The sequence below is a fragment of the Porites lutea genome, chromosome 11 (assembly GCF_958299795.1).
Source record: "Porites lutea chromosome 11, jaPorLute2.1, whole genome shotgun sequence".
NCBI classification, from domain to species: domain Eukaryota; kingdom Metazoa; phylum Cnidaria; class Anthozoa; order Scleractinia; family Poritidae; genus Porites; species Porites lutea.
In genome coordinates, this window is record NC_133211.1 from 26,278,953 (window position 1) to 26,294,521 (window position 15,569).

A 15,569-nucleotide genomic window follows, 5' to 3' on the forward strand; every position below is an offset into this window, starting at 1 on the left:
CGCAAAATATACTGAATGCCTCAAACTCTTACACTACACTCAGCCGTTACTCAGTGTGTCTGGGGTTTCTTTCTCAACATTGATTATTCAACTACTGTAGGTGCTGTCATTGGCAGTTGACTTTGTTTTCACTGCCAGCTCTTTGATTTTCGACATTTTCCTGCTTGAATTGATTTCATTCCTAGAGAAACTAGAAACCTCAGAAGTTTTCCCCCGGGTTTTCCCCCTTACCGAAAGCACCTTAAAGCCCAAGACTCGCAGAAAAGCTCTTCTGTATGCCTTTATTCGCCACGCATAGATCAGTGGATTTATTCCGCTACTAAAGTAAACCAAGGAGAGAGTAATGTCGCGGGCGAGGTGAAATGCGGAGGTTCTGCAGTTTGAACATTGGACGACAGCAAAATCACAAATGAGAAATGGGATCCATAAGATCAAGAAAACAACAAGGACCATTAAGACTGTTCGTGTCGCTTTTTTCTCAATACGAATTGTGTTTCTCAGAAGCTGACTTTTCTCCTCTGTCCCGATGTGTTTGATCATGGCTGTGTGTTTGCGTATTGCACGGTAGACCATGAAATAAGCGGCCGTGAAGACAACAGTGGGTACGACACATCCTAAACCATATAAATATAACTGAAATGTTTTGTCTCTCCATCCCGCAAGAGGAAGAAGAGCAAAGTGAATTGCAATGCCCCAAATAACGGCTATGCTGATTTTTACGTTCCTCTTATTAATGATGTTTTGACTCTCAAATGGCTTTTGGACGGCAAAATAGCGGACGATCGAGAGGGCCATTATGTTCAACAGAGAACAAGACGCGGAAATGATAGCAAATAAGTAATGAACGAAGAAAATTACATTGTTGTTGTTCCAGTATGTGGCTATCAGCAGAGGCTCCGAAAGGGCGCCCATGATGAGATCCGCAAGTCCTAAATTCAATATGAAGTAGTTCTGAACGGCTTGAAGCTCGCGAAAAGGATCCCTCCAATAGGCAACGCACAAAAGAAGGTTCACAAGAATTGTGAATAGAGACACAACGGAGTATACAGTAATACCCGGGAGACTTGTTTTGAACCAGTATTCATCAAAGAACATCGTATGTGGTGCTGACATTATGAGGTCAAGCGTTTATGGGTTTTGTTGCCTCCAGAGTTTTTTTCCTAGTTTTCAGAACCAGTAGATATATCTAGTAGATGTTTTCTAGTAGTCCACTTTGTCTAGTCAAACCGTATTTAGCTGTTCCTCTATAGTTTAGAACATGGCTCACTGTCTGCGTAAGGTCAAGCCAACGCATTTTCAAAGCAACCACAACAAATGTCATGCAGAATATTAGCCTCAGGGTTTGGGGATGAATATCATCATACAATTACCAATTAAAATTGCGGATTCAAGGGTCGATGACCTCAGAGGATCATCTATCTTCGTTGTGCTCACTTCGAAAAACTGAGAGATCAATATTACAATAATTAATTAATTTCAGTTCAGTCATCTATGAGTAAAACTTAGCAGTTTAACAGATGATGGGAAAACGTTTCGTTATGTCGATCATTATGATCATCTTTTCCTCACGGAGCCTTTTCTATGACGACAATTTTTAGTTTCCCAAGCATTCTTAACTGTATACGCAACCCACGGCATCGTGTTATATTACTCATATCAGTTACTAGACATAATATTCGTAATATTCCCTTTGATAAACAAAGATAATTTTCAAATCATTTTGTGTTTCATTTGTTTCTGCATATCAAAAGACAAACTCGTTTCAAGTTTAAAACATTTCAGTCGGAACGTAAATTGTGTTCAGTGTGTGTTTGCTATTCTAAAACTCAAACAATACTTTTTGTTCTGTGTTTACGAAAAGAAGCGATTAAAATAGCTTCTTTTCGTAAACCAGCTTAGCACTAGCCCGCATAACAAGCGTTTCCGTTTGTTTTCGGAGCAAAGAAAGACCGAGGAATGGGATTTTCGGATTTGGCCTTGCAAGAAATGAAACGTGAGCCAAAAAGAGCCACCCCCTCCACGCTTACTCGCGCCATTTTTCGTGCGTTCGCTCTCTCTCGCTCCTCGTTCTTTGCTCCGAAACAGCAAGGAAACGTTTGCTACGCAGGCTAGCTTAGTACAAGCCTCAAGCCAACGGTCAAGTCATGGTTATTTTTTAGATATGTTTTCATACCTAGGGAAGCACTTACGTCTTATCATTGTTAGCCTGAGTATCAGGCGTTTCTAGGTCGTTTCTAGGGGAAAAAAAGGAAAGATGGAAGCGAAAAAGGGAGAGAGCTGAAGGAGAGAAACTTCCTTTCTCTTCTCCCCCCTCCCCCTCCCCCTCCCCCATCTAAAATCTCCTCTCCCTGAGGCTATATCATTGTCTGGTCATATGACTGAATGTCGTTCTCAGCCTTTATGACCAGAATTTTCGAATTACATGAATTTTGAAAAAAACGTTTAACAACTGTTTCCGCCCAAGGGTACGATATGTCCTCGCAAGAGGACATATCTCTTTACTTTTAATTACTGTGTTTTTGCCACACAACAAAGGTCAACAAAGGAAACAGAAAATGTCAACGGGCGAGACGTTATATGTCCGTGCCTCGCACCTACTTTTAACCGGTTTTTGTTTTTTAAAATTGGCAAATATTTACACTTTGCTAGAACGTTTAAAAATGATGGCTTCACAAGCTCGTCACGATAGGGCTTTCTTGTTGTGAAATCAGTGCAAGAGATTACAGTCATGGACTGGCCTTCATGATCGGCACCCCACGAAAGCAACCAGTCCCACAGGTGGCCGTCTTTTCCTAGTCAAAGCCCTGTAGTTGTAACCGCTCGTAATTCGTTTTTGTAACCCTGTGTAGGCGACCAATTGACCCGTGGTCTCATCTCTGAGTATGTACTACGCTACCAGGAGCCGATAATTTAATTGGCTGGTGATGCTACCAATCCACACTACCAGCGGAAAGTTGTTTCGTACAACCAAGTCGGTGTAATAAGAGGCATCGTAAGATTAGCTAAGATTTTGAGGCATTCAGTATAGTTAGCCGAGTATCTGGGCTGTCCTCAAGAAAGAGTCAATGATTAACTTCTATACTAAGTGGCAGCTGGACGTTTGCTTTTTTCTCACAAACTCGTGGTTGCGTAAATTAATTTTATTTTATTTTTATTAATTTTAATGATACACTAGTGAGCGGCACACTTCTAGTGAACATTTTCAACTCGGAAGGAGGAGAAACCATGCTCGCCCGGGACAAAGGAAATTTTCATGCCCCGGGCAAGAATCGAACTCGCCACCCGGCTTCATTTGGCCAACAAGTTGATGATTGGACGCTCTTAAAAATAACTGAGAAAATAATCCAAAGAAATGTTTTTCAACAAAAGAAAAAGAAACCTGGGTTAAGCGCTGATCGGCCTTCGAACAACTTCGCCCAGTAGAACATCTATTGCGCTAGTAAAACAAAAAGTCCTTTTTACACGCCCGAAGCACTCTGGTCAGTGTCTCCTCGAATAACAAGCACTTAAGACGAACCACACGATATCACGCTGATCACTAGCCTTCAAAACCTTTTCATTATGATACAAAGTTTAAATCGAGGTTTCGCTGTACGCAACCCTTACGTTCAAAATATGCCATAATGATAGTTATCTATCGCAAGAACCATCCACCCTTTCCCCTCAACTGCTACCTGTACACATATTAAATTCTGCAAGCAGAATACTGCAAAACTGCTGATCGTACTACGTCTACTTTTCATTTTTGCTGATCAGGTCTTTATAGATCCTACGTTCTTCGGCATATTCGTTTGCGGTCCTTTGCAGTCCTTAGCAAACATATCGAACGCACTCTCCTAAGCTCCGATTACTCCTAGTTAATTATAATGCGAACAGTCTTCTGTACAAAATAGCTGCCACAATTATTAGCTAGATCATTTGGTGGTGTGCTATCTGGCAACTGAAAACGAGACATCAGACCGCTCACATAGTAGTGACACAACACTCAGCCGCGCCGTTACTCAGTATATCTGAGGTTTCTTCTCCAGCATTGACATTACTCTCAGCATCTACTCGGTAGGTGCTGTCATTGGCAGTTGACCTTTGTTTTCGCTGCCAGCTCTTTGATTTTCGACATTTTCCTTCTTGAATCGATTTTATTCCTAGAGAAACTAGAAACCTCAGAAGTTTTCCCCTTTACCGAAAGGGCGTCTGGAAAAGCAGGAAACCGGAATCTGGAATCTGGAACCCGGAATCCGGAATAGGAACGGGAATGGGAACAGGAACCGGAAACGGAACAGGAACAGTAATGTAAAGGGGAACCGATACCAGAATAGGGACATCATTTACCTTAATTTATTTTAATTCTAATTCATTTTATATGAAAAATAAGAAAAATAGCCTGGTATCATGTTCCCCTGAATTTTTATATATTATACGGCAACCAGAAGGTCAAAAGAGCAGCAACTTTAATAAGTAAAGCAACAGCTTTGCGAGTGGCACAACTACAACGTGAAATGATCAAATCTTATAAAGTTCTCTTGAGAACGTAAACGGCAAGGCGATCAATTTTATTGTGTCTGTCTGAGCTCGGACGCGGTCTGCAGCTTCATTTCCCAACCTTTAAAAGACTGGACAATTTGGATGAGCAATAGTTTGAATTAGGACCCGAATTCAATTTCTTAGTGGCGTTTTCACTGGCGTTGCCGTTGTCAGATCTTTAGGTTCCTTTTGTCTCTCGCAGGAAGGAGGTTTTTACATATTAATATTATTTGTCAGACCATGTGTAAACGAGACACACATCAGAGACGTTTATTGGGCTGCCATACACTTCAGGTTTGCTACATAGATATATTGTATTAAATCCGGGCTTTATTCAACCGATTGCAACAGGGACCTTAAGCAACGAGAACGTTGACGTCCAGGGGCCGGTTGCTCGAAGCCTGGTTAGCGCTAACCGTTGGTTAAGAGGTATCAAAATGTATAGGTTTCCATGGTATTTAACGCTGGTTAGCACTAACCATGCTTCGAGCAACCCGGGCCAGGACGTTAAAAATGGAAACCGGAAGTGGATATTTTCTGTCTTTCAGTGCTCTGACTCATCAAATTCTACAGTGGAAGGTAAAAGGCCCGGGGGGGCACTTTAGGAATTTCTGGGTGGGGATGTGCCGCTGGGACCCTGGAACCCTTAACCTATACCCGAGCTAGTTCAGCTAAATTTTGCTACCCTATACTAGAGTAAACTCCCCAAATCCCCCCTATCCTAGAGTAGCTGTTTCCCTAGTGGAGGTAAAATCTTCAACCAACTGATCAGTTTCCTGAAAAATGATACCCTATTCTAGACCCAAATGTTCTGATTTATATACCCTATCCTAGAGTAAACTGTTTGAAAACCATACCCCTCACAGCGGCACATACCTATATAGCCCATATATGGCAGTAGCCCCCCCGGGGTAAAAGGATTTGTTGTGTGAAACAGAAGCGTTCCATCAAGAGCAACAGTGAATTTCCGGTTGCTATTCATGAAGTCCGCGACGGTCAGCGTTCTGTTTACTTAAGTTCGCTATTATGTTTGACACGAAAACGCAATGTGTCACGGGGTAAAGATAAAGAAAGGTTATATTGATTAGATTCACACTTCAAGAGTGTTTTCTTGTTTCTTTTTTCTCTGGCTTTTCAATGATTACTTCTTTTTCTTCTCATATTTCTATACACTGTTTCAATTCCCTTTTTTCCCTTATTTTTCCTATATATCTGAATAAGAATTAAATCCAAATTAACTTAAATTAAGATAGATGTTGTCCCTGTCTTTATATAGGCTCCTCTTTTCATTGCGGTTCCTATTCCCGTTCCGCTTCTTGTTCCTGTTTCTATTCCTGTACCTCTTCCAGATTCCGGTTTTCGGCTTTTCCAGACGCCCTTAGGGAAAGCACCTTAAAGCCCAAGACTCGCAGAAAAGCTCTTCTGTATGCCTTTATTCGCCACGCATAGATCAGTGGATTTATTCCGCTACTAAAGTAAACCAAGGAGAGAGTAATGTCGCGGACGAGGTGAGATGCGGAGCTTCTGCAGTTTGAACATTGAACGACAGTAAAATCACAAATGAGAAAAGGGATCCATAACACCCAGAAAACCACAAGGACCATTAAGACTGTTCGTGTCGCTTTTTTCTCAATACGAATTGTGTTTCTCAAAAGTTGACTTTTCTCCTCTGTCCCGATGTGTTGGATCATGGCTGTGCGTTTGCGTATTGCACGGTAGAACATGAAATATGAAGCCGTGAAGACAACAGTGGGTACGACACATCCTAAACCATATAAATATAACTGAAATGTTTTGTCTTTCCATCCCGCAATAGGAAGAAGAGCAAAGTGAATCGCAATCCCCCAAATAACGGCTATGCTGATTTTTACGTTCCTCTTATTAATGATGTTTTGACTCTCAAATGGCTTTTGGACGGCAAAATAGCGGACGATCGAGAGGGCCATTATGTTCAAAAGAGAACAAGACGCGGAAATGATAGCAAATAAGTAATGAACGAAGAAAATTACGTCCTTGTTGTTCCAGTATGTGGCTATCAGCAGAGGCTCCGAAAGGGCGCCCATGATGAGATCCGCAAGTCCTAAATTCAATATGTAGTAGTTTTGAACGGCTTGAAGCTCGCGAAAAGGATCCCTCCAATAGGCAACGCACAAAAGAAGGTTCACGGAAATTGTGAATAGAGACACAACTGAGTATACAATAATAACCGAGAGACTTGTTTTGAACCAGTATTCATCAAAGAACATCGTATGTGGTGCTGACATTATGAGGTCAAGCGTTTATGGCTTTTGTTGCCTCCAGAGTTTTTCTCCTTGTTCTCAGAACCACTAGATAGATCTAGTAGATGTTTTCAAGTACCGCACTGTGTCTAGTCAAACCGTCTTTAGCTGTTCCGCTATAGTTTTAGAACATGACTCACTGTCTGCGTAAGGTCAAGCCGACATCACTTTCAAGCAACGGCAATAAATGTCATTCAGAATATTAGCCTGAGGGCTGGGAATGAAAATTATCATGCAAATACCAATTAACATTGCGGACTCAAGGGTCGATGCCCCTCCTCAGTGGATGATCGCAACCTCGTTCCCAGGTTCTCGCTCGGCGTGATGATCGATCTTCATAGAACCGAGAGGTCAATCTACAATAAACAATTAATTTCAGTTCAGTCTATAACAAAAACTAAGCAATTTACCAGATGATGGAAAAAGGTTTCGTTATGTCGATCATTATTATTGTCTTTTCCTCACGGAACTTTTATATTATTATCATCAATGATAGCCTGCGAAAACATCCGTTTCTCCTCGCTCTTCGTCGCGTCCCCAGCGGCGAAGAGGGAGGAGAAACGGATGTTTTTGCAGGCTACATCAATGACAACCTTGGCTATGACGACAATTTTTAGTCTTCAGAAATCGATACTTTCAAGCATTGTTAACTTTATAACCCACAACATCGTGTTATATTACTCATATTAGTTACTATAAAATGATTTTCAAATCATTTTGTTTTTCATTTGTTTTTGCATATCAAAATACAAACTCGGTTTCAAGTTTAAAATATTTCAGTCGGAGTGCAAATTGAGTTTGCTTTTTAAAAAACCCACACAATACTTTTTGTTCTGTGTTTACGAAAAGAAGCTATTAATCAGCTTCGCACTAGCCTGCGTAACAAGCGTTTCCATTTTGGTTTCGGAGTAAAGAAAGACCAAGGAACAGGATTTTAGGTTTTGGTCGCGCAATGAAACGTGAGCCAAAAAGGGAGCCACCCCCTCCCCGCTTACTCGTGCCCTTTTTCGCGCGTTTTTTGACTCTCGCTTCCCGTTCTTTGCTCCGAAACAGCACGGAAACGCTTGCTACGCAGGCTAGCTTAGCACAAGCCTCAAGCCAACCGTTAAGTCATGCTTATTTTTTAAATATGTTTTCATACCTAGGGAAGCTCTCACGTCTTATCATTGTCTGGTCATATGACTGAATGTCGTTCTCAGTTTTCGCGATCAGAATTACATCAATTCTGAAAAAATCTACTATTTCCGCCCAAAGGTACGATATGTCCTCTCTAGACGACATATTGCCTGCGTGCAGACATCTCCTATTTCCTTTGTTGCACGCGGAAAAAGGACGTCTGCGTAACGCCGTCGCTAATCGTGTTCCAGCATCCCGCTGGCAGGGTGCTATTCTATTTCGCATAAATTATGAAATAATATCCGGTTACAAATAAGAGTTGACTGGCCTGCAAACAGCAGACGAAGCAATGAATAAGAGAAGACTCTTGATAGCAGACCGAAGACCGGAAATGCGTCTGCTGTTCGCAGGCTAAGAGTTGAACAGTGATAAAAGTGTTGACAAGCCCACACGACTCCTTCATAGCTTAGCTTTAACTGGGATGTCCTTTACGGATTTTCCCTTACGCTATGAGATGATGGGGGGCTCCTTAAAGATTTCTCTCACTTGTGGTTGATTTTCCATAAGGTGCCATTTCCCCATGAGTGTGTCCTTTAGGTTAGGCAAATCCGGATGGTATTGTGTTACAAAGGGCAGTATTTTCTTAGGTGCGGTTTTGTTTTTCTGCGCTAGCGACATTTCTCTATCAGAGAATTTAATCTCTGAAACGTGTTTTTCTACAATTCTAGCTGGGTAATCTCTATTCTGCAGGCGTGTTTTGAAATTACTCATGTTTTCCTCAAAAGTAAATTGAGAGGAATTTGTTCTCAGAAGCCTTCACGCCCGCCTTCACGCTTCTCCTTTTATAAAGCCTTTCGTGACGCCTGGTGGGTGACACGGGTAGAAATTCGGGTATTAAAAGGTTTCTGTAGCTTTGAAATGCGTTCGCACGTCAAGAATAGATTCCTTTTTTAATCTGTCACCTTTGCATATACACTTTTGTGTCTAAGAATGTGGTTCCTGTTTCTGAGATTTCAGCCGTGAATTTGATCGTTCGGTGAAAACTGTTTGCCTTTACAAAGAAATCCTCTATTTTGCCTCTGCTTGTGTTCCACATAGACATGACGTCATCTATGAATCTTTTCCAAAAAATTGGTTTTGTGGTGCTTTGTCTGAGTATTTCTTTTTAGCTCATGGATGACGTAGTCATGCCATGGGCTTTTGGAGGCACTCGAATGGCACTCGATCACTCACTCACTCACTCACTCACTCACTCACTCACTCATTCACTCACTCACTCACTCGATTCTCATTAATTTACTCATTAAAGTCAGATTAAACACGTTACTCCTACCCCCCCGGGGGGGGGGCACTTGGGTATTTTTTGGGTGGGTATGTGCCGTCCGGGACTCCAAATTGGCACCCCGTTCTAAAAAGAAATTTCCCCTAAAATTGATACCCCGTTCTAGAAATGGGCCAATTTTTTATACCCCCTTCTAGAATTCGCCCTAAAACTGATACCCCGTTCTAGAAATGGGGCAATTTTTTATACTCCGTTCTAGAAAGTTTGTAAATTGAAATACCCTGTTTTTTTAAAAAGATATTTCTTTATTTGTTCGACTTATACATCAAATAAACGCTTCTTCATAATCAGCAGCAATTTTAAGCAGAAGATAAAGCCGTGATCCACAATTTTTTATACCCCGTTCTAGAAAACGCCTCTGAAATGGATACCCCGTTCTAAATCAGGAGCTTCAAAATCACGACCCCGTTGGGCGGCACATACCCGTATAGGTAATGTATGGGAGTACCCCCCCCCGGGCTCCTACCTCCCTTACTTAGTATTACTTTTTTTCCAAGTGCCTTTTACGTATATGTTTGGAATATCCTAGAGGGTACTAGTACGGCGAATTTTTTTTTCCCGACACATCAATTATAGAGATGGGTTTTGTATAAATAACAATATTTCAAAGAACACTGATAATATCATCCGCAAGAAATGGACTTAGAATTGTTAAAAGGACATTGAAATAATTGAGCGTGGATCATTGCTGTATATTTGGACGAATTGTGCACATTTGTTCCCGATATTGTACTTGATATGGAGAAGATGCGATCAACCGGAGTGTGAAAGAGCTATTGCAGCCTGACGATGGGATTTCGTTCAGCGAAAAGCGAATAAGCCAAAGAGCCTTATAATCACTGCAAAAAAACTGTCCTCGAATTGTTAAAGCGACATTGAGGAGTATCTATTGAGGTTTATTCAGTTAATTTGGACGAATCCGTTCGACCATTTGTCTTCGTATGCAAACAGGGAATGAATAAATGTTGTGTCAACTAGAAGCACATGTTTTAGAACCAACAAGCGTTACGCTATTTTGCTTGAATTCTTAGGTGATCTTTGCCTTAAAGTAGGCTTTTGTTTGTCGGTGATTCCATTTAGCAGTGCTATTAATGTAATTTCTACAAGAAATGCTGCGCTGACAGTATAAACAAGTCTCTGGCGAAAGACAATCGGATACTTCGACTGCGTTTAAATTACTTGGCTAGGTCAGAGCACGTACTGCTTTGAGCTTAATCCGTTTTACATGTATTACAATAATTTTTAGCTCGCGTTTATCAAAAGCGCGTTCTAAAGTAGTTCAATTTAGCCATAAACGCCTGTATTCTGTATTTAATATAGCTCGTACTGCGTATACTAACCGTTACGTACTCATCATATGGAAACATTTATTTGAAAGCATCGCACTTTTAAAACCACGGTTTAAATAAAACTCATGTATGTAAAACTTGGCTATTTTACAAGAAAGTGCACTGTCGTTCGGAAAGTGTTTGACAGTCACATGAGAAAGCAAATTATTTTACAACTAAAAAGCGTTAATAATTACTTTTAAAAGTGATCTTTGCTTTGTTAAAGAAGAAATGCTGCGCTGTTAAAAAGTTTATAGAATATTCGGGTACACATGCAATCGGATACTTCGAGTCACGCTGTGTTTTGGCAAGTCCCAGCAAGTCCGTACACCATGAACCGTTCAAAAAGATTTATATGTTTTTCTTTGATTATTGAACTGTCTTTTCGACACTAATTCAATTCATCCATGAGCTTGCTCCTAGGAGCCTTTGATTCTATTTTGGCCATAAATATGTTAGCAAAAGCTACGGCAATTTTCGTTCCCATGGCTGTTCCATGAGTTTGGAGGTAATCTTTTCCATTGAATTGGAACGAGTTTTCTTTTCTGGTAGGAATGGGAGGGTTTTCCTCATAGAATTCTTCGTATACTTCGCATACAGTGTGACTCCAAATCTATCTGATTTGGAGAGCCGACACGTGTTAAAAACTTACTGCCCATGCTTTGATCGTTTCATTATGCTCAAAGAATATATTCCCCCTTATATTCACAGTCTAACTGATTACGATCTAGTGCAAATGAAAGCTTAACAAATGTGCGGTAGCTTACAGCACATTACTACCTCCAATCAAAGCCTTCTGATGATCTAGTCGATTAACGCGATTTTCATAGCTTAAATAGAAGAATTAAAAGGTACGTTGAAAAGAAATACAGTTTATGATTTAGAGCAATCAATGGAGATAAACTGATTAGAAAATTTACCTGGGCTAACATCGTCAACAAAGCCGCACTCCGCCGGATGAACGGCTTTGATCAGCCATATTGATCGTCCAGCAAAGCATGATGGTCTACTCTGTCGGTTTTGATTTTAATGTTTATATTTAGGTTTTGGTTTTGGTTTTCATTATATAATTTAAAGGCAAAAACAAAAACTGAAAAGTAAAAATAAAAACCGAATTCTTAACCGAAAAGCGAAATGGCGAAGTGAAAATCAAAACGTTAAAAACGAAAACGGAAAAGTGAAAAATAAAAGGGAAATCACTATGTGGCCCCCCTCGGCTTCCGTAGTTGACAGGCCAAACACGACTCATAAGCTCGTGATAATGCGAAACGTGACTCTGCTTGAATCTTCTATCAAGTATTTTTTCAGCAGGGTAGGGTGGATTTGGGCAAAGGATGTATCGGTCCCCAGAAAGGTCACCTCAGGACTCCCGGGATGGAATTTTTTGTACAGTGCCCAGCTCTCATTTTCTTGGCCGCGCGTTGATCTGGCCCTGCTGCTTCGGCGAGCATATTCTCGGTCTGTTTGGATTATATCCCTCGAGTTTGTCAAAGTCTGTGGGATTCGTTTCTGTATCTGGGAAAGCTTCATTGGTTTTTATATCTGCTGCTATCCTATTTCTACGATCCTGGCATGTTTATTTTCCGTTGGAGTTCGAATTTCGTGGAAAAAGCTGTGTTGAATGAGAGCATGTCGGCGAAAATGGCATCTCATGTTTCCTACTTTGTATATTATTATTGTATATAGAGTGAATTTGAACAAATTACTGCAAATTATCACGAAACTTCGTTGGAGCAATAAGGACAACAACAATTAACTGCAGAGTAAGTTTCATTGATCTTTATTTAGTATTTCCTAGAAATTTTTGGATGGTATTTTTACCCCATACAAACACTGTAATTTTACTGGAACCGTACTATGGTACTATCACAGAGCCTGGGTTACCTGTGCTTGAACAGAGGTTTTTCTTCTTTTCTCTCTCGCGCGAAGGTTACTAGCACTACACAGTGCATGTAGCATTCTAAACTTTGACTGAGTAAATCTTGTTTTTGCCGCACTAAGTCTTACATTTAGAGGTCATGAAGCAGGTTTGTTACATGCATACTGAGTAATCATTTCCTGTGCTTTATGCTTCTGTGGGTGTTCCTGATAGGATTTGATTTCAGATGCAGTTGTAAAGTGTTTTAATCAGTTTTCTTTGACTTCTGTTTGTTACAGCTAAATAAAGATTTTAGTTTCTTTGGCTGGCTTTCTCCGAAATGCCTGGATCGGAATAACTACATGCATGCATGTAGTTTCTCTGTCCGTGAATGTGATTATTTCCTGCTATGTCAGTATGACTCCTTGCCCAGCTCTTAACTGTGGTTTCAAGGATGTAGAATTTTCACGGATAGTGCGATGTTCACATTTGAGTTGTACACTGTAGCTTAATGCCGGTTTTTCGTTGTTTTGGCGTTGAAGAATGAATCGAGCCACGAACGTTCGAATAATCATCTGACGATTCCTTTAAAAGAATTCTTCTTCTCAGGAGAAACAGAATCATCATGTACCTTTACAGCCTTTTTCTTGATATAAAGCCCTGCCTTATAGGCTTTGGAACTGTAGCTTTGAAAAGTTTCTTCTTCCTTTTCATCTCGGCCACTTGTTGACAGGGGGATGACGATGCGTCCGAAGATAACTTGGGCGCATGCGTAGACTTTGCTGATGTGTGCGCTGATCCTGACTAGCGCCTAGCACGCGTGTAGAGAGTTCGCCAGCTTCAAGACCTAGACATAACACAGCAAGACCATATTCAGCACAGAAGCACACACTATAAACTCCGCGGTATGGCCAGTACGCCTTACCCATGTGCACAGCCATATCACCCGGGAAGTGGCAGCTAGGGACAGCTGATTTGTCCTCACTGGGACGCCATCGGAATGGCGCTGAGCCTCTTGCGAGAGGTCTCACTAGCTATCACTTCCTTCTCCTCTGTTAACTGCATGGGGGAGCAAAAGCACCCCTTTAAGCACCACAAATGTGGTAACTGTTGGCTGAGAACCGCCGAACACGCGCGTATGGAGATGGATCAGCTTAAAGACCCTTAAACAGACCGGTGTACACGGAGTTGGTAGTGTGTGCTTCAGTGCTGAATTTCGTCTTTGATTATTGGAAAGGCAGCAATGAAATCGTGCCCTACAGGTTCTTAATGTGTTGTTACCAGTAGTCACCTGTATTTTCAACATGTCGTTTGAATCTGGTCTGACTGTAGAGAAATGAGAGTACTAATAATAATGATAATAATAATAATAAATACTTTATTTATACGGCAAAAAAATAGACCAGTTGAGTATAAAAAAAACAGATGGTATAAACCTAAGTGCAATAATAAAATATTTCAAGATTAAAAAAATCAATAGTACATAGTAAAAAAGCGGAAAGACAAATATTTACAATAAAAAAGGTGTTAAAAATTAACATGAATTAATCTACAATCTACATTTATGTTGTGTTTTGTCTTGTTCTTGCAAATACTTAAAACTATCCTATTGTTAGGCCATGAACCCGTAATTCATTAGGTAACTCGTTCCAATCCTTTGCTCCTGTGAATTTAAAGTTAGACTGGCCAATAGTGGAGTTTACTTTATAAGTTAGGCAGATGAATTTCTCGTCTAGCCTTAAGGTCCTACCACGGCATTCGGATCTCAAGATCATGTAATTATGAAATTTCGTTTACAAAGCTGATTGTTAATTGACAATTTTAAATACTAGCTGAAGACGCATAAATCTTCGCTTAAAAGAGAGCGTTAAAAGTCCTAGTTAGTCTCTCATCGTTTGCGAACATCAGGTGGTTTGCCCTTAAGACAATCCTCATAGCTTTGTATTGTAATCGTTCTAAAAAATCAGAGTTTTACTTGGAGTAAGATCCCCATAAAATACAACCGTAATCTAAAATAGGTGAAACTGTCGCTCTATAAATCTTCGAAAGGGTAGTTGGATCCAGAAAGGACGAAATCCTGTTCAGCAACTTAGGTTTAGGGTAGACTCTGGAGGCGACATAAGATATGTGACTGCTCCAAGATAACGATTCGTCTACTATCACACCGAGGTACTTAAAGGATCTCTTGCTCTCTGCTCTAGAAGCAAATCACCGTAATATATACGAACATCTCTGGCAGTTTTGACTGCCCTGTGTGAAGCAATAACCATTGTCACCGTCTTTTTCGTGTTACAAATAAGACCATTGTTAGAAAACCACTGTTTAATGCTTTTGAGATTCTCGTGAATTCTGTACTCGGTCTTGCCAACGTCTTTAAAACTAAAATGAATCTCGGTATCGTCTGCAGATAGCACAAAATCAGAATTGTAACATGCTTTAGATAGTCTACTACTCTGAACAATGCTACTGTCGTTGAAGAAAACTTGGAATAGGCGAATTGATGCTGTTTTATGAGACCGACCTCTTGCGCAAAATTTCGTAAGTCGGTGTTAAAAAAAGACTCCATGAGCTTCGAAATACAGGGCAATACCGAAATAGACCGACAATTGTCACAATCGGTTGGTGAGCCTCCTTTGAATAGTGGCGCTACCCTGCTGCTGGTAGGTATATTTTACCTCGTTTGGGTTTTAGGGCATACAAAAAACAAACCCGTTCCGCAGACTAGGTAAGATGATTTAGTTGTTGACAACGGTTTGTTTTTTACAACTAAATGTTATCGACAACTCCAAAAACGCAGTGTGTGAGACGAGTTGTCAACAACTAAACGCTAAATTTAACTGTTGTCGAGAGAGAGGATTATTGGAGAATAGGGAAAAATTGACAGTTGCTCAAGTGAAGGGGTGTCTTTCCTTGTGGATGAATGAAAATGTAACAAGTACTGGAAAGGCGAGATCTTCAGAAATATTAATTGATGGTTTGTCTCCAATGGCCCTTGTGTCTGACGAAAAAATGGAAGGCCCTTTCGTAAGTCAACAAAATCCTAGTGTGATTTTGAAAGTGGGGGTCAAATCCAACGGTCTAGTCCTCTAAGCACAAACAGAGGATTTTTTAGCCATATCCTGACG

At 40.6% G+C, this 15,569-nt stretch overlaps 2 protein-coding genes across 2 annotated transcripts in view; both read right to left on the reverse strand.

Annotated features, from left to right (window-relative positions):
• LOC140952606 (adenosine receptor A2a-like) overlaps window positions 1-1,331 on the reverse strand; it is a 1,969-nt gene extending 638 nt beyond the window's left edge. Inside the window, exon 1 of the mRNA XM_073402037.1 lies at window positions 1-1,331. This exon is cut by the window's left edge and continues 638 nt beyond it. Coding sequence (XP_073258138.1) covers window positions 88-1,113 — 1,026 coding nt within the window. The 5' untranslated portion in view covers window positions 1,114-1,331 and the 3' untranslated portion in view covers window positions 1-87.
• A 4,321-nt stretch (window positions 1,332-5,652) lies between these two features.
• On the reverse strand, window positions 5,653-6,961 carry LOC140952680 (histamine H2 receptor-like). Its single transcript, XM_073402123.1, has one exon. It carries the CDS (start codon window positions 6,783-6,785, stop codon window positions 5,850-5,852), a length of 936 nt encoding a protein of 311 aa, XP_073258224.1. The 5' UTR covers window positions 6,786-6,961; the 3' UTR covers window positions 5,653-5,849.
• Window positions 6,962-15,569: the final 8,608 nt, after the last annotated feature.

What these genes read in the sequence shown, in the direction of transcription:
- LOC140952680 (XM_073402123.1), bottom strand. Translation starts at nt 6,785, where the DNA reads ATGTCAGCACCACATACGATGTTCTTTGATGAATACTGGTTCAAAACA.